This window comes from Mustela putorius, unplaced genomic scaffold (assembly GCF_011764305.1).
Source record: "Mustela putorius furo isolate JIRA1106 unplaced genomic scaffold, ASM1176430v1.1 tig00003871_pilon_pilon_pilon, whole genome shotgun sequence".
Lineage (NCBI taxonomy): Eukaryota > Metazoa > Chordata > Mammalia > Carnivora > Mustelidae > Mustela > Mustela putorius.
In genome coordinates this window covers 13081219-13102583 of record NW_025422023.1, presented here as the reverse complement: position 1 = coordinate 13102583, position 21365 = coordinate 13081219, and the positions used below count along the sequence as shown (strand labels likewise).

The 21365-nt window shown below is 35.1% G+C and overlaps 1 protein-coding gene across 3 annotated transcripts in view; it reads left to right on the top strand.

Annotated features, from left to right (window-relative positions):
- Positions 1–21365, top strand: part of TBCK (TBC1 domain containing kinase) — a 213846-nt gene that overhangs the window by 135523 nt on the left and 56958 nt on the right. For all 3 annotated transcript variants that reach the window (XM_004748121.2, XM_004748122.2, XM_004748123.3), the window contains exon 23: positions 16257–16432. In XM_004748121.2, the coding sequence (XP_004748178.1) occupies positions 16257–16432 (176 nt within the window). The remainder of the gene's footprint in view (positions 1–16256; positions 16433–21365) is intronic.

Here is a 21365-nt window from a genome sequence, read left to right as displayed (position 1 = left end):
GTTCTTGACATGTGTTGCTATGTGTGTCATTTTAGTACTAGTTGAGATAAATATGAAAGCAGTACATTTGCCATTTCTCATACAATCTAAAAATAGTGGCCAGGTATTTTTAGAAGAAGTACTGAGATTTTCATGGTACCATCCAGTACTAGATATTGGCCACTGGTGTTATGAGGACAGCTTCCAAAGTCACCACCTTTTTTAAGCTCAATTACAGGATGATGTCTGTCGGACTTCCTTCTGCCCTGTCTAATATCATTCTGCTATAGTGTCCATGTGAATTGAACTAATATATGTGAAAGGACAAAACAAGGGCAAATCATCCAGAAATATTATGTAGATAAATAATGGTGTCAGTAAAGCTAAACCCCAGTAAATGTAGACTTGTGAAAAATACCATGTTTAAAACAAAAAGTCAAGGCAAGAGTGACTTACTTTTGGAAAACATTCAGTAATACTGATCACTGAGACTTAGCAACTTTGCTTTAATGTTTCTGAGCTGTGAAATCACCTAAAGTGGATGAACTGGTAGTTGGGAAATTTTGACCACTTCCTTGAGAACTTCGGATAAGTTAAGTCATTCATTCAACGTGTATCTAAAAAAACAATTATATGAAAGATTCAGTTTTATGCACTGAGGCCATAAACATAAGGATAAGACAATACCAGCCCCACAGGCAGATGAGGAAAAAGCACTGGAAGCTTAGAACATACCATAAGGATGACACAGAGGTATGCAACTGTATGACCATCTAAACTCTAAGTAGGGTACTAATTGAGTGACTAGAGGATAGAATGAGAGATAAAGATATTGGAGTGAATGGACTGGGGTGATCTCAGTGATCAATGATGAAAATGTAGTCCTGAGTATGAGGACCTTATATGATATGCTGAGGAATTTTGGCTTTATTCCATATGCAATTCAAAAGTTTTAAACAGAAAAATGACATGATTAGATTTATATTTTAGAAAAACTATTCTGGGTGCAATGTGAAAAATGGATTGGACACTTCTAAAATGCTATGATTCCAAAGAATTGAAAAAGAACAACTGGCCAGCAATAAGTTCAAGAATATGGTAAAAGTGTACCAATTGATCTTTATAACAAGAAATTATATGGCAAAGCCCCCGGGGAATTTTCCCATGCTATCTCTCCTTAGCAATGACAAAATCTTAATAAATTGGTCTCTAACTGCACATTTCTTGTGTTTTGGAATCCTCTTATCTAGTAATAACATTCTATCTGTGTGTTACTTGGACTACAGATGATACTCATTACAATGTTAAAATGTGAGATGAGTTACTCAAAATTATTGAGTCTTGAATCTGTGCTTCTTTACCCAGTAAAATATACTTCCTCTCAGTATATTAAATGGTGGTAACAGTTCCATGAGCCTGAGGATGTCAGGATGTTCTTATGATTTACCTTGTAGAGAATGCTTCATAATAAGCGTATTTTATTCCATTCACCCTTTTTTTTTGTTAGTAAGGTAAGCAACTTCATAGTTGTTTGTTCAGCAAATATTTTCATGTCTTAGAACATCAATACATAGAATAATTCTCACCTTCTTATAAATATTTGTGTCAAAAATATCTGTGGTTGAGATAGATAAATAAGTTGCAGATCACCCTTATGGTTTTGGATGTTAAGAAAATTATTCAAATGTTCTAAAATGTTTAATTGATAATAAATAATGCTGTGTAATTGAACAAATGGAATATAAGTCCATATTTAGCCTCTCCATTCTAGTCCAACTGAAAATTTTACGCAAAAAAAACTTTGCAAATATAGACAATACAAAGACCTTGTGCTTCTTCTTTTTGTTTCTCTCAATATTTAAACATTTTTAATTGAGAAAAGATTTATAGACAGTTAAATGTATAGACCTCAATTACACAATTCAGTACATCTGACAGTAATAAATATCTATGTAAACAACACCCTAATCAAGATGTAGAATATTTGAATTAGCCCAGAAAATTTCTTCATGTCACTCCCCTGTCAATCTCTACTCCCCCCTTAGCAACTGCTGTGCTATTAATGTGTATGAGTTTTATCTGTTCTTGGCCTTTCTGTTTTCTCAACCATGTCTTTTGATAAGTTGACACTTTTGATTTTAATAAAGTTTATCAGTTTTTTTCTTTTATGGATATTGTCAGAGGATGGACTGAGCTCAAGTGGGCTGATAGCCACTTGTTGTAGTAGTCAATTAAGACAACAAGCCAAAATTAAACTAACAGTCAAGTCTATAATTTCTTAGTGCAATAGAATATGAAAGAGGCTAAACAGAAGAAAGAACCAACTCTTCCATGTTTTATTTTTCCACATGGAATAGTGGAGGGTCAGGTGGGTCAGCACAAACATGGAAGTCTAACTACCAAGGAAGCCTGGAGTAAAAGTTCCTTCAGTCTAATGGAACTGGAAGCCCAGGAAGGGCAAAGTGGAAACAGACTGGAATAGAAAAGTAGTTAGAATGAATGAATGAATAAATAAATAAATAAATAGGAAAAAAGCACTTAGTACTCAACTAGAGTACAGGAAATATCTTCATGTTCATCTTCCTCTAAAATGAAGTCTTGAAAGGTATCTGAAGAAAGCCTCTGCTAAAGGCAACTGATAAAAGACCTCTGTTGTGGGGTCTGGATAATAAATGTGGATATGTATAACAGTGTGGTCAGCCAGGGAGATCTGAGTCCTTGACAGCAACTGCCTTCAGAGATTACAGTGCATTGGCTATTTACAAAGTCTGGTATGAAGAGAACTGCCTTCTCCCATGCAGCCTCCAAGTAAAGCATTTGTAATTGCCTATGGTTGAGCCTGAAAATCATTTTTGGATTTTTATCCTGGAGCCAGAATCCTCAGATAGTGTGCCTTCCCTAGGAAATGTTTGCCTACTTTAAAAATCATTAAAGTATTCTCCTAAGTTTTCTTCCAGAAGCTTATTTTAGTTTTCATTTCTTGGTCTATGATCCAGATGAATTCATTATGTGGTATGATTTTGATATGGAGGTTCATTTATTGTCCCATATATTTATTCAGTTATTTCAGTTCCTTTTGTTAAAAAGGCTTTCCTTCCCCCATTAAATTACTTGGTGTTTTTGTTTTGTTTTGTTTTGTTTTTATGTTCAGTTAACCAACATATAATACATCATTAGTTTTTGATATAGTGTTCAACAATTCATTAAATCTGTGACAAAGCCGGTGGTATTTTGACTACCATCGATAGATCAGATTAGATGTAACTGCAGCTTTATCAATATTAAATCGTTCAATCCATGAACATGGTGTATCTCCATTTATGTAGGTCTTCTTTAATTTCTCTCAGCAATGCTTATAGTTTTCAGTGTCATATTTTGCTTATTTTTTATTAAATGTATTCCTAGGTATTTTATGCTTTTCACTCTATTGTACATCAAATTTTGAAATTTATTATCCAATTATTTATCAATATTATATAGAAATTCAATTGAGTTTTGATCCATGATATCCTTCAAAGCTGCTAAACTCATTTACTCGTTCAAATAGTTTTGCATATTCCTTAGGGTTTTTTTTTCCTAAATGTAAAAATCCATATTGTCTGAGAAAAAAGACAGCTGTATGTCTTTCTTTCCCATTTTTATGCCTTTCTTTTATTTTTCTTGCTTCATTGCACTGACTAGGACCTTCAGTTCACAATGAATAGAACTGATGAAAACACATCCTTGTCTTGGTTCACTCTTGGAAAGAAAAAAACTTTTTTTGATGTTTTACCATTAAGCTTTGTGTTAGCTGTAGATTTTTTTTAATAAATGCCCTTTATCAGATTAAGGAAGTTCCCTTATTTTCCTAGTCTGTTGAGAGTTTTTATGACTAGTGGGCTTTGAATTTTTGTCACTTTTTTTTTCTTTCTAAAGATTTTATTTATTTATTTAACAGAGATCACAAGTAGGCAGAGAGGCAGAGAGAGAGAGGAGGAAACAGGCTCCCTGCTGAAGAGAGAGCCTGATGTGGGGCTCAATCCCAGGACCCTAGAATCATGACCTGAGCCGAAGGCAGAGGTGTTAACCCACTGAGCCACCCAGGTGCCCTTGTCACATGTGTTTTTCAGCATTTATTATGTTAATCATATGGTGTTCCTCCCTTATTTTGTTAATCTGAAGAATTACACTAATTAGTAGTCCATTCTGTTAAACCAACCTCAAATTCCCAGGTATGACAGAGTAAGAACAATATATTTGGTTTCTTCCCCTACTTCCTGAAATGAGTTCCTAAAACACTTTAATTACCTGGATGACAGGGATTCTAGGAGCATCTTTTATTCTAATATTTGGTATTTGATTTTGGTTCCTGACTCAAAGGTCCTAAGTCCCTTGTAATTTCTAAGTGATAGGAACAGTGTTTGTTTTAATGAGATAAATCTTCGTGGGCTCCTAGAGAACTTCAGGATAAGAGCTGGTAATCAGAAAGACCAAGCCATGGTTGGAAACTTGGCCTATCCACTTAGGACAGGAGAGGAGCTGCTAATTGAGTTAGTAGTAACTCATGCCTATATTATGAATGCTTTATAGAAGTATGTAAAGAGTTCAGAGAAGATTCTTGATTGGTGAACATATCCACTTGCTGGAAGGTTCACCTCACTTCACAGGTATAGAAGTTCCCACACTCAGGATCCTTCTAGACATTGCCCTACTCTTCTTCTGGCTGTTTATTTATATCCTTTATAATAAACTGGTAAATTTAAGTAAAGTGTTTCCCAGAGTTCTGTGAACTGTTATAGCAAAATAAACTGAGAAATGGATTATGAGACCCACAGTTTATAGTCAGTAGGTCAGAAGTATAAGTGACAACCTGGGACTTGTGACTGGCATCTGAAATGGAGGCAGTCTTATGAGACTAAGCCCTTAATTTATCTGATCTGTGCAAATTCTGGCTAGTTACTGTTCAGAATTGAATTAAATTGTAGTACATCTAGCTGGTATCCAGAGAGTTGGAGAATTGGTTGTGGGTTTAAGAGATAATCCCTCACATTTGATGTATCAAAAATATTGTGAATAAAGATAAACTTCTAAAAACTGGATCTTTTAAAACTGAATCAGGGAGAAGTAGAATATCTGAACAAACTAGTTACTAGTAACAAAATTGAATTACTAATGCAAAAACTACCAAGAGAGGCACCTGGGTGGCTCAGTCAGTTAAGTGTCTGATGCTTGATTTTGGCTCAGGTATTGACCTGAGGTCATGAGATCAAGCCCCATGTCAGGCTCTTCATTAAGTATACAGCCTGCTTAAGATTCTCTCTCTCTCAAAACAAAAAATAAAACAAGAAAGAACTATAACAACAGAAGTCCAGGACCATGTAAATTCACAAGTGAATTCTACCAAACATTTAAAGAAGAGTTTAATACCTATTCTCCTCAAACTATCCAAAAAAATTAGAAAAGGAAGGAAAGCTTCCAAATACATTCTACAAGTCCAGCATTACCCTGGTGTCAAAAGTAGACAAAGGCACCAAGAAAGAAAGAGAGAGAGAGAGAAGAAAATGACAGAATAATAGCCCTGATGAACATGAATTCAAAAATCGTCAACAAAATATTAACAAACCGCATTCAGCAATATACTAAAAGGATCATTCACTATGATCAAATGGGATTTATGTCAGGGATGCAAAGATGGTTTAGTATTCACAAATCATTCAACATGTTACATTAGCAAAATGAAGGATAAAAATCTGATCATCTCAATACATGCAGAAACAGCATTTGACAAAATTCAACATCCATTCATGATAAAAACTTTCAACAGAGTAGTTTTAGAGGGAACATACCTCAACATAATAAAGGCCATTTATGAAAAGCCTACAGCTAATACCATATTCAATGATTAAAAACAACACTTTTCCTTTGACATCAAGAAAAAGACAAGGATGTCCACTCTTACCACTTCCATTCAGCATAGTATTAGAAGTCCTAGAAACAGCAATGAGACAAGAAAACAACTATAAGAGACATCTATATTGGTAAGGAAGAAGTTAAACAGTCAGTATTTGCAGACAACATGATATTATACTCAGAAAATCTTAAAGACTACACCAAAAAACTATTAGAAGTATTAAGTGAATTCAGTAAAGTCGCAGGACACAAAATAAATACACAGAACTCCATTGTACTTCTGTACACTAATAAGGAAGGAGCAGAAAGATAAAGAAAACAATCCAATTTACAGTTGCACCAAAGAGAATAAAATACCTAGGAATAAACTTAACCAAGAAGGTGAAAGAACTGTACTCTGATGTATATTGATTAAGGAAATTGAAGATGATACAAAGGGAAAGATATTTCCTGCTCATGGATTGGAAGGATTAATATTGTTAAAATTAGTTAAAAATACCCAAGGCACTCTACAGATTTAATGCAATCCCTATCAAAATACCAGCAACATTTTTCACAGAGCTAGACAAATAATCCTGAAATGTATATGCAACCACAAAAGACTTCAAATAGCCAAAACAATCTTTTTTTTTTAAAGATTTTATGTATTTATTTGACAGAGACAGAGAGATCACAAGTAGGCAGAGAGAGAGGAAGGGAAGCAGGCTCCCTGCCTAGCAGAGAGCCCGATGTGGGGCTCGATCCCAGGACCCCGGGAGAGGCTTTAACCCACTGAGCCACCCAGGTGCCCCTAGCCAAAACAATCTTAAGAGAGAACAAAGCCAGAGTTATAACAGTCCCAGATTTCAAGATATGCTGCTATAAAGCTGTAAAAATCAAAACAGCATTGTACTGGCACAGAAATAGACATATAGGTCAATGTAACAGAATAGAGAGCCCAGAAAAAAAAACCATGCTTATATGGCCAGTTAATCTACACAAAAGGGGCAAGAGTATACAGTGGGGGAAAGGCAGGCTTTTCAATCAGTGGTGCTGGGAAAACTGGACAGCTACATACAAAAGAATAAAACTGGGCCACTTTGTTACATCATACACAAAAACAAACTCCAAATGGATTAAAGACCTAAGTATAAGACCTGAAACCATAAAACACCTAGAAGAAAACATAGGCAATAATTTCTTTGACATAGGCCATAAGAACATTTTTTAGATAATCTCTCTTCAGGCAAGGGAAACAAAAGCAAAAACTATTGGGACTACACCAAAATATAAAGCTTTTGCATGGCAAAGCAAACCATCAACAAAACTGAAATGCAACCTACTGAATGGGAGAAAATATTTGTAAATGATATATCCAATAAGGGGTTGATATCCAAAGTATATAAAGAATGTTTATACAAAGCAGCATCAAATAATAATAATAATAATAATCTGATTAACAAATGGCCGAAGACCTGAATTGACATTTCTTCAAAGAAGACATACAAATGGCAAATAAGTGCATGAAAAGATGCTCAACATCACTAATCATCAGGGAAGTGCAAATCAATTCCTATTGAAATTGAAAACACAATGAGATTATCACCTTACACTGTCAGAATGTCTGCAATCAAAAAGACAGGAAATTAATAAGTGTTGGCAAGGATATAGAGAAAAAGGATCCCTCATGCACTGCTGCTAGGAATGTAAACTGGTACATCCAATGTGGAAAACAGTAGTAAAATAAATGAATAGTGAATAGAAAAACAGTTTACACCTAGGGTATGCCCTTGTCTATTAGTTTCCTATTGCTCCTATAAAAGACTATCACAAACAACACAGATTTATGATTTATACATTGGAGGTCAGAAGTTAAAAATCAGTCTGGACAAAAGTCAAGGTGTTGGGAGGGCTTGTTCCTTTTGGAGGTTTACATCTATATTTATAATAAACTTCTCAATAAATTGTTGTTATTCTGATTTTAAGTAGTTACTTTTTAACCATATTAAAAGAAGCTAACATAAATTTTTTGTATTTTACCACCATATTTTTCCATTATCAGTGCTCTTCAGTCCTTTTTATAGATTTGTACTTCTTTATTTTGTTTTTTAGTGGATTGACTGTGCTGTGCCCCAATACAGGTTTTTGGGGGGTTTTTTTTGTTGTTGTTTTTTTTGGGGGGTTTTTGCCAATATAGTTCTTTTTATTTATTCTGCTTTTAAGAACTTTCAGTAAATTTCCACTTCACCTAATGAGTTTTTCTGTTCTAATATTTCAGGCTTTTTTATTGTTTGCATTTCTCTGTCCATTCACTTTAGAGTATTTTCTTTTAAGTCATTGAATATATTTATAGTAATTCCTTAAAATCTTATCTAACAATTCTAATTCTGGATCATCTTATAGGTCTATTTACTTGAACTTCTGTTTCTCTTGATTATAGGTCACAATTTTCTGCTTTGCATATGTGGTTATTTATTATACAGTGGATATTGATGAAGATACATTGAAAAGAGTCTGGATTTTATTATCTTCCTTTAAAGAGTGTTGAGTTTTGTTTTGCTAGACAGTTAAATAACTGGTAGGTCCTTTTGCCTATATTAATTATTTTTATTTATTAAGGCAGGTCTTTTTACCTTTTATTTAGTCCAAGAATGTGACATGTCAAGGTCCTTAACTGAATGAATACTCAAGGTGTTCAATGGAAACTCTCACCCTGACTGGGCCACTTCTCCAAAACTTTCAGAAATTACTCATCTTTATGATGCCTCAGAACTTAATACCATACTTTGTACATAGTAAGAATTCAGTTTTAGTTCGGTTCAACTAAACAAACAGCAGGGTGGTCTTTATGGACACAATGGCCCAGAGAAACATTATTTAAACCAAAACCTCTTTGTACATTCTTAATTCTCCTATAGTAAGCTTAATTTATGAAGCAAAATTGTGAATAGAAAATTTGGACAATGTAAATAATCCGATAATGGCAGTGAATCATTTAGGGTTTACAAAGTTTTAAAAATGTTTTATCTTGTATATATATCACAGGTATGTTAAGTAGATTTTCTTATTATCTCCATTTTGCTCTTGAAACAAGTAAGGCATGGTGATGTTATGCAATGCTCATTATCATATAAATTAGTAACTGGCATTTGGAGTCCAAATCTAGTACTTCTTACTATTACAGGGGAATATGTTACCTGTTTACAATGTAGGTTTCCATATCAGCAATTTCAAATGGTCCAATCTAAAGTCTTCAGAAGTTTACTTCTAACTTTAGGAAGCTTATTTTTAACTACAGTAATGACAGTACCTGGTGTTAGATTAAAAACCTGTTGTTAGATAAACTACTGGCAGTTCCTTTTTTTTTTTCCTACATGTTAGTCCTTTCTCAGAGAATAGCAAATAAAAACTCAACTTCATAAAATTTTTAACTCATTTTAAATATGAAACATTATCTCTACAATTTATCTGCTCTTATTTAAGCAAGCCATGTTTTACAGTAGTGGTTTGGATATAAAATATTATTTATTTCCTATCCTTAGCAGTTTTCCTGGCTACTTAATTTTCTAGCTGCCTCACAGAGACAATTGTGAGCATTTATCTCAAACACAGGTTGGGATGAAATAATAACCATACTGTTGTTAACTACAGATGAGGATTTCAGAGTGGAGAGAGAAATGGTTTAAATTGCCCAATATGTTAAATATCCTGTGTGAATCAATATATTCCGAAATAGTTTCAATGGCTCCTCTTGCAGGATTAGGAAAAAATTACTAATACTTTAACTCTTACAAATCCAGTTTCTGTTTTATGTCCAGTAATATGCGAGGGGATTTTTCTTAATGGTTTTTGCACCAGAGTTTGTTTTGCATGTGGAGGAAAAGTCACAAATCTTTACTGTAGTCAAGAAATAAATATAATACAGAGATGACATGATTACACATTTTTAACTTCTTTCATTAGTTCTTTCTCATATTTTAACTTTTTAAAAGATTTATTTATTTATTTGAGAGAGGGCATGTTGGGGGCTGGTGAGTGGGGAGAGGGGCAGAGGGAGAGAATCTTCAAGCAGTATCCCTGCTGAGCACAGAGAACTGGGGCTGGATCCCACAACCCATGAGATCATGACCTGAATCAGAGGCCTAAGGGACTAATTTACTCAGAAGCCATATTAGTTCTTTTAAAAAAAAACAAACAAAAAAAAAACCTCCATGGAGAAGAAATGCCCTTAGAATTATCACTATGCTATGTTTACTGATGTCACTTCTGTCACTGCTCTTTGGATTTTTAGTTAACAGACTTTGAGGGGACTGTTTTAAATTTACAGAAAAAAAAAGAACAGATAGTACAGCATTCACATATTTTTCCACTTCTTTGCTCATAATTTACCCTATTTTTGACATCTTGCCTTAATGTGTCACATTTGATACAATTGCTGAATCGTATTGATATATTATTATTAACTAGGTCCATTAACTAAGTTTACATTAAGGTTCACTCTTTGTTTTGAGCAGTTCTGTGGGTTTTGACAAGTGAGTGATGTTATGTATTTACCACTGTAGTATTATATAGAACAATTTCACCACTCTAAAAAATCTGCTGTGCTACAACTATACAGTCCTTTTCCCAATCTCCTCACCCTGGAAATCAGTGATTTTATTTTTAACTGTCTTGATAGCTTTGCCGTTTCCAGAATGTCATATAGTTGGACTAGTTGGAATCATAGAGTATGTAGGCTTTTCAGACTTTTTCCTCTATGTCTGTTATGGCTTGATAGCCCATTACTTTTCATCACTAAATAACATTCCAAGTTTTGGCATTTTGAAAGGTGCTAAAGAATATTATTTAAAAGGCAATCTCTTTCTGAATGGAAATCTACCAAGGGCAAAACAGAAATGTAGCCTATATTTCAACTGGGTTTAAAACAAGAAGGCACACTGACTGGAATCTAAGGCTAATGCTTTTTAAATTTTCAGGGGAAGTGCCAAGATTTTTCGTGCATTTTATATATCTGGAAGTTTGTAATATCTCTGAATTCCCTCCATGTGCTGAAATAATATTATTTATAACTCACAATGCTCCTAGGATTTAAGTAATATTATCCCTATTTTATGATTGAGCAAAAAGAGGCAGAAAAATGAGATTGGCCAATAACTTGGAAATGATTGAATTGAAATTTAAACCCAGATCATTCTGCCTCCTAGGTTAATGCTCTTTCCAGTATGCCATTATTATACCACTTTCCAGTAAATACCTTAAATGCCACTAGACCAATAGCTGGACCAATAGAGCTAGGCTTTAAGCCTACTATGCTCATCTCCCTAATTCATTCCTACCCTTTATAAACCAGAGGCTTTGAAGTTTGAAAACTTTCCAATTAAGAATGATAGATTAGGGCGCCTGGGTGGCTCAGTGGGTTAAGCCGCTGCCTTCGGCTCAGGTCATGATCCCAGGGTCCTGGGATCAAGTCCCGCATCGGGCTCTCCGCTCAGCGGGGAGCCTGCTTCCTCCTCTCTCTCTGCCTGCCTCTCTGTCTACTTGTAATCTCTGTCTATCAAATAAACAAATAAAATCTTAAAAAAAAAAGAAAAGAATGATAGATTATACACATATGTCTATCTCTAATCCCTTCTGAAACATCATTAAAGAGAAACAGTAAAGGAAAGAAAAAAATATAATTCTAAGAACAAAGAATGTAAGAGAGCATAAGTAGACAAGAAACAACAAAAATTGAGAAGACAGTTATATCACTAGTAACTTACTTCATAAAAAGCAAAGACAATTGAAACCTTTCTGTAAAGGAGAATACTAGGAAGAAGCAAGCCAGTTCTTGATGCAGAGCATAAGAAAGTCCCAGGAATTGAAAGTGAATGAAAATGAGGCAAAAAAACAAAAGAAAAGAAAACAAAAAACCCAGAAGAATAAGTTCAATGTATCCATAAGGAGTAGTTTCATTTCTCCCACCCCTGGAGATCTCTGCACCAACCTTGCTAGGCATGTGTCTATCTATTCCTTTGCCATCTAGTAGAAGACTGAAAGATAGGGGAAGATCCAGGTTTTGTGGGCCTGAAGCCTAAGCAATGTAAAGTGGCCCTCTCTAAGAAGATTAAATTACATTACAAAATTATACCTTTAAAACAATATTGAGAATGAGTAAGGAGATCATAACAAATTCCAAAACAAAAATGATATACTATTTTAATTTTAAGTGTCAGATATATCTATAGTTTTCCTTCTTTTTTGCTACATATTCAATGATGATCTCTTCATATGACAATAATTGCACATTTTTTTAAAGATTTTATTTATTTGACAGAGAGAGACACCGCAAGAGAGGGAACATAAGCAGTGTGAGTGGAAGAGGGAGAAGCAGGCTTTCTGCGGAGCAGGGAGCCTAATGCGGGGCTCAATCCTGGGACCCTAGGATCACGCCCTAAGCCAAAGGCAGACACTTAATGACTGAGCCACCCAGGCACCCCTGTACAAATTTTCTATACAAAAAATAGATCATAGTTTTTCTATTGGCATTGTTAGTTGAATTTTTTTTTATTATTGATAGTGGGAATACATATCCCATATGACTTAACACAGGTAATACGCTCCTGTCATGGTGCTACAGATTTCTTTCCTACAAATACAAAAATGCTATTTTGTGAAATTCCTATCATGTGAGAAAAAAAGTTAATGATGTACTTATAACTAACTTAAAACATTATCAAGTATATTCCTAGAAGGAGAGTATTTCTCTTTTGATCAGACATCAGTGAGAACCAGATTCTCTACTTACAACTTTACATGTCTAAAGTTTGGAAGAATTCGGGGCGCCTGGGTGGCTCAGTGGATTAAAGCCTCTGCCTTCGGCTCAGGTCATGATCCCAATGTCCTGGGATCGAGCCCCGCATCGGGCTCTCTGCTCAGCGGGGAGCCTGCTTCCTCCTCTCTCTCTGCCTGCCTCTTCACCTACTTGTGATCTCTGTCTGCCAAATAAATAAATAAAATATTTTAAAAAATAATAATAAAATAAAGTTTGGAAGAATTTTTAAGTCCCATTTTTTGCTGTGTTTATTTCAGCTCTTTCTCCTACGCATAACTTCTGGTGCTAGGACATATCGTATTGCATTATAATCTCTGCACTTATATAGTGGGTGATGGGAATATTTCAGGAAGTCATTTCTAGAGCAATAACTTTACTGTACTGTCAAACATAAACAAAGCCAAATACTAGTTAAAGTGGTAAGGACAGGTTCTAATCAGTAATAAATATACTGTTACAATAAAGAAGAGTCCAACATGAACAATTTGTACAATGGTAACTGGGCATTTTAATGGGAGAATGAGGGAAGAGGTGGGGACTGGGGTGAGGAGGGGCTTAAAAGATGCAGGAAAATGAAAAATTAAAAAAAGTAAGAAGGACGACTTTGGTCCATGTGAAACCCATCTAGGATTGCTAACTGGCACTTACTGGAGTTAGGTTTTACCTTCCCACAGAGACTGGGAGACAGAGACCCTATCTTCAGATGTTGACTGGAACAAACAATAAATTATATTGGCAACCTGACTTTTCTCAGGCAGGTACTTTAAGGATTGGGAGTGGGAGGTACAGTCATCCTAGGGATGTGGCCTTGAACCATTAAAGACTTTCCTAGCATTTCATTCAAGGGTTTATAAGCCAAAGTTGAGGCATAGCCAAGAAAGGGCTTAAAGGAACCTGGCTAAAGTTTCTTCAAGGAGAAAATATTTTATCAATATCCTGGAGTGACTTCAAATCACAAAAAATACATCCCATTAAGCCAAACTAATTGTCTATTCCTAAAGTTTATTCCTAGTTATATCTCAAAGTGTCCCCAGCCACTATAACATTGCCTAACATAAGATGAAGTATAGTAGAAGGAAGATTGGTATAAAGACAGAAATCTCCACTGTTTGTGGCTCAAATATCTTTACTTTTGCAAATTTTACAAAAAAAAAAAAAAGACCATAACAACAGTAAATTTGGAGGGGTATTCTTTGGAATAATAGAACTGAAGTATCTTGAAATTCAGAGTTAACAGCATAGAGCAGAGAGCAAAAGTGAGGGGATGTATGTAGTTAGAACCCCTGGAACTCTCTGGGGCCAATGCTGGCAAAGATTAGTTTAGACAGAAAATTATTCTCTGGAGAGGGAGAACGTCCCCAGGAGGAGAAATTCCTTACTTAGCAGCCTTCTAACAAATGACCATGTCCTGAAGATACCCAGTAGTGGATCTACCTGTCACTAAGACCTGCCACATATACAATACTTCCAATCTAACTTTTAGTGCTGTTATTTTAAATAGGTAGAATCATAGATCACCAAACCTCTAAAGAAAATCTCCCCAACTAAAACACAGACAAACACAAGCTGAATACAGGAATATCCTCAGAAAGACAATTATGAGAAGTTATTGCAACTGTGACAAATCAGATTTTTTTTTTAAGTAACAAAGAACAAAAAAGATTTACTGGAATTGACGGGAAATGCAGTGAGCTTTCTAATAAGAGTTAGATGATAAAGTTTAGGAAAAATCTCAGAAAGTAAAACAAAAATACAGATGAAAAGTAAAGAAAATGCAAAATTATTAGAAAATAAATTCAGGATGTTCAGAATTTTTTTTTTTAATAAGAAAGAAGAGGAAAAAAACAAATTACTGCAGACATCAAGCAAGAACTTTGTTAGGTGGAGGATTACAAAAGGACTACCAAATACCTTGCATAATGAAGTAACATATTTACATATATCATTATGAAATTTTATAACATCGGGGATCCTAAAAGCTTACAGAAAATAGGAAAATCACATACAAATGATTTCAACTGAGAATCATATCAGCCTTCTCAGAAGACAATGAAGTACTATTTTTGCCTAACTCTAAACTGAAAGAATTCAACCCTAGAATGCTATGCCTACTCTGACTCTTAGTCAAAGGCAGAATAAATATTTTAAAAGACAAGGAGATTTCAAAATAATTTGGTTTCTGCACATGCTTTCATAGAAGCTGCTGGAAAATGTGATTGAGTAAATCACCAAAGTGATGGAGTAAATCAAGGAGTAAATAATGTCTTGTCTCTCAAATTAGGGATCAAATACAGGGGAGAGTCAAAGGGAATTGGATGCTAATAAAGAGAAGTGCCAGGACAACAGCTGTTCACTAGATCTTGGAAGCATTAGAGCAAAAGAACAGAAGTCTTCAGGAGAGATGTATTTTCCACCTATTCTGGCCCAAATGAAATATGAGATGTATTTTATTATTTTGGAAATAGTTCGCTCTTTCTGAGAGATACGATAGTAATGTATGAGGATAAATCAGGATTTAGAGAAGTTATTTTTTTCAGAATCACAAAGTTCTTCATGGAGCTTGGAATCAAACCCAAGAAACCATAATCTAGGGTACATGATTTATTCATAATGCATTAATCAAAATTATAATGCAAAATAAAAAAAAGTAGTGCCTTAAGATAACAGATGACTTTTTAAGAATAATTGCTATTTTGATGTAGTTTACAAAATACTTTTTGCATAATATTTTGGTTATGATAAAGGACTTTGGAAGGATTTTGAGATGGATAGGTGACATGAGTCAAGTGAATGAGAATGGGGTATCTGCCAGTACTGATCATCAGGGTAAAATTGAGGTGATGCCAGTAAATTCTCAAGATTCACTGTAAACCTTTTATGGTATTGGTAGGGTGTTTTGGAAGCAGATACAACTGGCTTTTCTATTGCTAGTGATTTAACGACTGAACTACAACCTGTGATCTGGGTCATTGACTTGACCAAGCTTTTACTGGGTGACAGATTTGTCAGACTGAGTTAAGCCCTGCAGATGCAAAACCTATGGTCTGAAATTCTTCCTTTGGAAATTAACAGTGTTAAATGGATCAACTTTGTTTTAAATGGGTTTTCTCACTTTAGCTTCAAATTTTTGTCTTAACCATATTAATTGGAATTTTTCTAAAGTGAATTCCCCAATATCTATTCTACTTTGAAAAAATAGACTACTATCAGAGTAAATGAGGCATATTCTTAAATAAGATGTGTTATATTCCATGATGTTTAAATAATGATATACTGAACAATCCAAACATGTCTACTGTGTATATGTATATATGTATATATATGTAGATGATAACAAAATACACATAAAAATATATGTATATATTCACATATGTAAATGTATATATATCTGAAGGTATATAATAACATAAAATACTCCCACCATTATAATCATATATGCTGATTAATATCTGTACTATATTTTCACTGACATCTTTTGTAATTGGTTATCATTTTAGCCATATTGGATACATGCATTCAGGAGATTGTGTTTTTTAATGAACATACCAATTCAAATTCTAAAGGTTTGCTTTTTAAAAAAAAAATCCCTATCTAGAAATTGACATTGAACGCTGTGTACGGGAATCAATCAACCTATTCTGCTGGACTCCTAAAAGTGCTACTTACAGACAGCATGCTCAACCTCCAAAGCCAGTTCCTGATAGCAGTGGAGTCAGAAGTTCGACACCTTTTTTCTCCACTGAGTGTCCAGATCCTCCAAAAACAGATTTGGTAAGTATCTACAGATTTAATTTATAAACTCTGAAGGCAGACAGTTGTTAAAAATGTAGTGTAGCATAATTTTTGCTCATAATAATGTTATCACTTATGTCTTTTTAACTATTTTCTAATATATGATTATATTTATGCAACTTTAGAAAACCTTTATGTCTATTTAGTTTTACAGTTAAGAATATTGTTTGATATATTCCCTCAGGTAGCAAGCTTCACATTTTGTCCCAGGGTCCTGGGATCAAGACCCAAGTTAGGTTCCCTGCTAGGGGAGAGGAGCAGGTGGAGTCTGCTGCTCCCTCTGCCCCTCTCCTGCTCCTGTGCTCATTCTTTCTCTGTCCCTCTCAAATAAATAAATAAAGACATCTTTTCTTACACTTATTTTATCATTTTTTGTCTCTCAATTTTTTAATTTAAATTAATTAACACAGTATTTTATTAGTTTAAGAGGTAGAGTTCAGTGATTCATTAGTTTCGTATAATACCCAGTACTCATTACATCACATGCCCTCCGTAATGCCCACCATCCAGTTATTCCAACTCTCCATTCCCCTCTCTGATTATGTCTTATTTTTCCCTCCCTACCCCATTGATCCTGTTTTGTTTCTTAAATTCCACATATAAGTGAGAGCATATACTAATTGTCTTTTGCTGATTTACTTATTTCACTTAGCAGAAATCTCTCTAGTTCCATCTGTGTTACTGCAAATGGCAAGATTTCATTTTTTGATAGCTGAGTAGTATTCCATTCTCTATATATACCACAACTTCTTTATCCATTCATCTGTCAATGGTCATCTGAGCTCTTTCCATAGTTTGGCTATTGTGGACATTGCTGCTATAAACATTGGGGTACAGGTGCCCCTTCAGATCAGACATTTGTATCTTTGAGGTAAATACCCAGTAGTGCAATTGCTGGGTCATAGGGTACCTCTATTTTCAACTTTTTGAGGAACCTCAATATTGTTTTCCAGAGTGGCTGTACCAGCTTGCATTCCTACCAACAGTGTGAGAGGGGTCCCCTTTCTCTGCATGCTTGTCAATATCTGTCATTTCCTGACTTGTTAACTTTAGCCATTCTGACTGGTGTGAGATGGCATTTCATTGTGGTTTTGATTTGTATTTCCCTGATGCCGACTAATGTTGAGCATTTTTTTCATGTCTTCTATGAAAAAATATTTGTTCATGTCTTTCGCCCATTTCTTGATTGGATTACTTGTTCTTTGGGTGTTGAGTTTGATAAGTTCTTTTTTTTTTTTTTAATTTATTAAATTTTTTTTTAGTGTTCCAAAATTCTTTGTTTATGCACCACACTCAGTGCTCCATGCAATACATGCCCTCCATAATACCCACCACCATGTTCACCCAACCCCCCCCCCAGTTTGTTTCTCAGATTGTAGACCTTTATCTGATGTGTCATTTGCAAATATCTTCTCCTATTTTCTTGGTTGTCTTTTGGTTTTATCGACTGTTTCTTTTGCTGTGCAAAAGCTTTTTATCTTGCTGAAGTCCCAATAGTTCATTTTTTGCCTTTGTTGCCCTTATCTTTGGAAACATGTCTAGCAAGAAGTTGCTGTGGGCAAGGTTACAGAGTTTGTTGCCTGTGTTCTTCTTTAGGATTTTGATGGATTCCTGTCTCACATTGAGGTATTTCATCCACTTTGAGTCTATTTTTGTGTATGGTGTAGGGAAATGGTCCAGTTTCATTCTTCTGTGCATGACTGCCCAATTTTCCAAATACCATTTGTTGAACAGACTGTCTTTTCCATTGGGTATTCTTTCTTGCTTTGTCAAACTATCTTTCCTGCTAGTTGATCATAGAATTGAGGGCCCATTTCTATGTTCTCTGTTCTGTTCCATTGATCTTTGTGTCTATTTTTGTGCCAGTACCATACTGTCTTGATGATTACAGCTTTGTAGCAGAGCTTGAAGTCCAGAATGATGATGCCACCAGCTTTGGTTTTCTTTTTCAAGATTGCTTTGGCTATTTGGGGTCTTTTCTGGTTCCATACAAATTTAAGGATTGTTTGTTCTAGCTCTGTGAGAGACTTGATTTATTTATTTGACAGAGAGGTATATAGCACAAGTAGGCAGAGTGGCAAGCAGAGGGAGAGGGAAAAACAGGCTCTCCACTGAGCAGAAAGATCAACATGGGGCTCAATCCCAGGACCCAGGGTTCACAACTCAAGCTGAAGGCAGCCACCTAAGCAACTGAACCACCCAGGTGCCACAACAAATGCTTTTTCTATATCTGTTGAGATGATTATATAGTTCTTGTCTTTTCTTTTCTCAGTGTAGTGTATCCCATTGATTAATTCACAGATGTTGAACATCCTCACAGCCCAGGAATAAACCCCAGTTGGTCTTGGTAAATAATCCTTTTAATGTAATGTTGGATCCTATTGATTAGTGTCTTGGTGAGAATTTTAGCATCCATATTCATCAGGGATATTGGTTTGTTATCCTCCTTTTGGGTGGCGTTTTGTCTGATTTGGGGATCAAGGAAATGCTGGCCTCGTAGAAAGAGGAAGTTTTCTTTCATTTCTGTTTTTTTGAAACAGCTTCAGAAGAATATGTGATTCCTCTGGGAAGCCATCAGGCCCTGGACTCTCATTAGGAGATTTTTAATTACTGCTTCGGTTTCCTTATTGGTTATGGGTTTGTTCAGGTTTTCTGGGTTTGTTTGTTTGTTTGTTTCTTTGTTTTCTGTTTCACTTTTGGTAGTTTATATGTTGCTAGGAATGTATCCATTTCTTCCAGATTGCCTAATTTGTTGGCATATACTTCCTCATAATATGTTCATATAATTGCTTGTATTTCTTGGAAGAAGAAATCTCTCCTCTTTCACATGATTTTATTAATTTGGGTCCTTTCTCTTTTCTTTTTGATAAGTCTGGCCAGGGTTTTATCAAACTTATTAATTCTTTCATCAAAGAACCAACTCCTAGTTTTGTTGATCTGTTCTACTGTTCTTTTAGTTTCTATCTCATTTATTTCTGTTCTGATCTTTATTATGTCTCTTCTTCTGCTGGGTTTAGGCTTTATTGGCTGTTTTTCTCCAGCTCCTTTAGGTGTAAGGTTAGGATGTATATTTGAGCCCTTTCTTGGTTCTTGAAAAAGGCTTGTATTACTATATACTTTCCTCTTAGGACCACCTTTGCTGCATCCCAAAGATTTTGAACAGTTGTTTTTTCATTTTCATTTCTTTCCATGACTTTTTAAAAATTCTTCTTTAACTTCCTGGTTGACCCTTTCATTCTTTAGTGGGATGCTCTTTAACCTCCATGGATTTGAGTTCTTTCCAAATTTTCTCTTGTGAATGAGTTCTAGTTTCAAAGCATTGTGGTCTGAAAATATGTAAAGAATGATCCCAGTCTTTTGGTACCAGATGAGACCTGATTTGTGAGTTAATATGTGATTTATTCTGGATCATGTTCCATGTACACTTGAGAAGAATGTGTATTCTGTTGTTTTAGGATAGAATGTCTGAATATATCTGTGAAGTTCATTTAGGCTAGTGTGTTATCCAAAGCCCTTGTTTCCTTGTTGATCTTCTTCTTAGATGATCTGTCCATTGCAGTGGGTTTAGTGTTAAAGTCCCCTACTATTACTGTATTATCAATGTGTTTCTTTAATTTTGTTATTAATTGGTTTATATAATTGGCTGTTCCCATCTTCGGTGCATAAAGATTTACAATTATTAGATTTTCTTGTTGGATAAACCCTTTAATTATGATATTGTGTCCTTCCTCATCTCTTATTACAGTCTTTGGTTTCAAATCTAATTTGTCTGAGATAAGGATTGCTACCCCAAATTTTTTTATTGATGTTCATTAGCATATTATTTTCCTCCCCCTGACTTTCAATCTGAATATGTGTTTGGGTCTAAAATGAGTCTCTTACAGATAGCATTTCGATGGGTCTTGCTTTTTTATCAAATCTGATACCCGTGTCTTTTGATTGGAACATATAGTACATTTACATTCAGAGTAACTATTGAAAGATATAAATTATGCCATTGTATTGCCTGTAAAGTTACTGCTTCTGTATATTGTCTCTGTTCCTTTCTTGTCTGTGTTACTTTTGGGCTCTCTTTGCATAAAGGATCCCCTTTAATATTTCTTTCAAGTCTGGTTTAGTGACCACAAATTCTTTTGGTTTATGTTTGTCCTTTATCTCTCCTTCTATTTTGAATGACAGCCATACTGGATAAAGCATTCTGGGCTACATATTTTTCTCAGTTAACACCCCTAATATACCATGGCAGTGCTTTCTGGACTACCAGGTCTCTGGGAATAGGTCTTCTGCCAGTCTGATGTTTCTACCCCTGTAGGTTATAGACCTCTTGTCCCAAGCTGCTTTCAGGATTTTCTTAGTCCCTGAGATTTGCAAGCTTTACTATATATGTTGAGGTTTTCACCTATTTTTATTGATTTTGAGGGGGATTCTCTGTGCCTCCTGGACTTGAATGTTTGTTTCCTTCCCCAGATTATGGAAGTTCTAAGTTACAATTGGCTCCAGTATACCTTCTGCTTCTCTCTCTCTCTCTTTCCTCTTGTTTTGGGACCCCTATAATTCTAATATTGTTTTGCTTTATGGTATCACTTATCTGTCAAAGATAATCTCCCCAGTAGTATTTATCTCTCTTTTTCTCAATTTCTTTTACTCCATCATTTTGTCTTCTACATCACCAATTCTTTCTTCATTTATCCTAGCAGTTAGAGCCTGCATTTGGGTGGAGGGGATAAGTATTTTTTTTTAATTTGTTTAAGATTTTATTTACTTATTTGACAGAGAGAGAAAGAGAGTACACACAAGCGGGGGGGGGGGTGACAGAGAGAGAGAGGGAGAAGCAGGCTCCCCACTGAGGGGCTGGATCCCAGGATCCCAGGATTGTGATCTGAGAACAAATATGGTTAAAATGTCTATACCA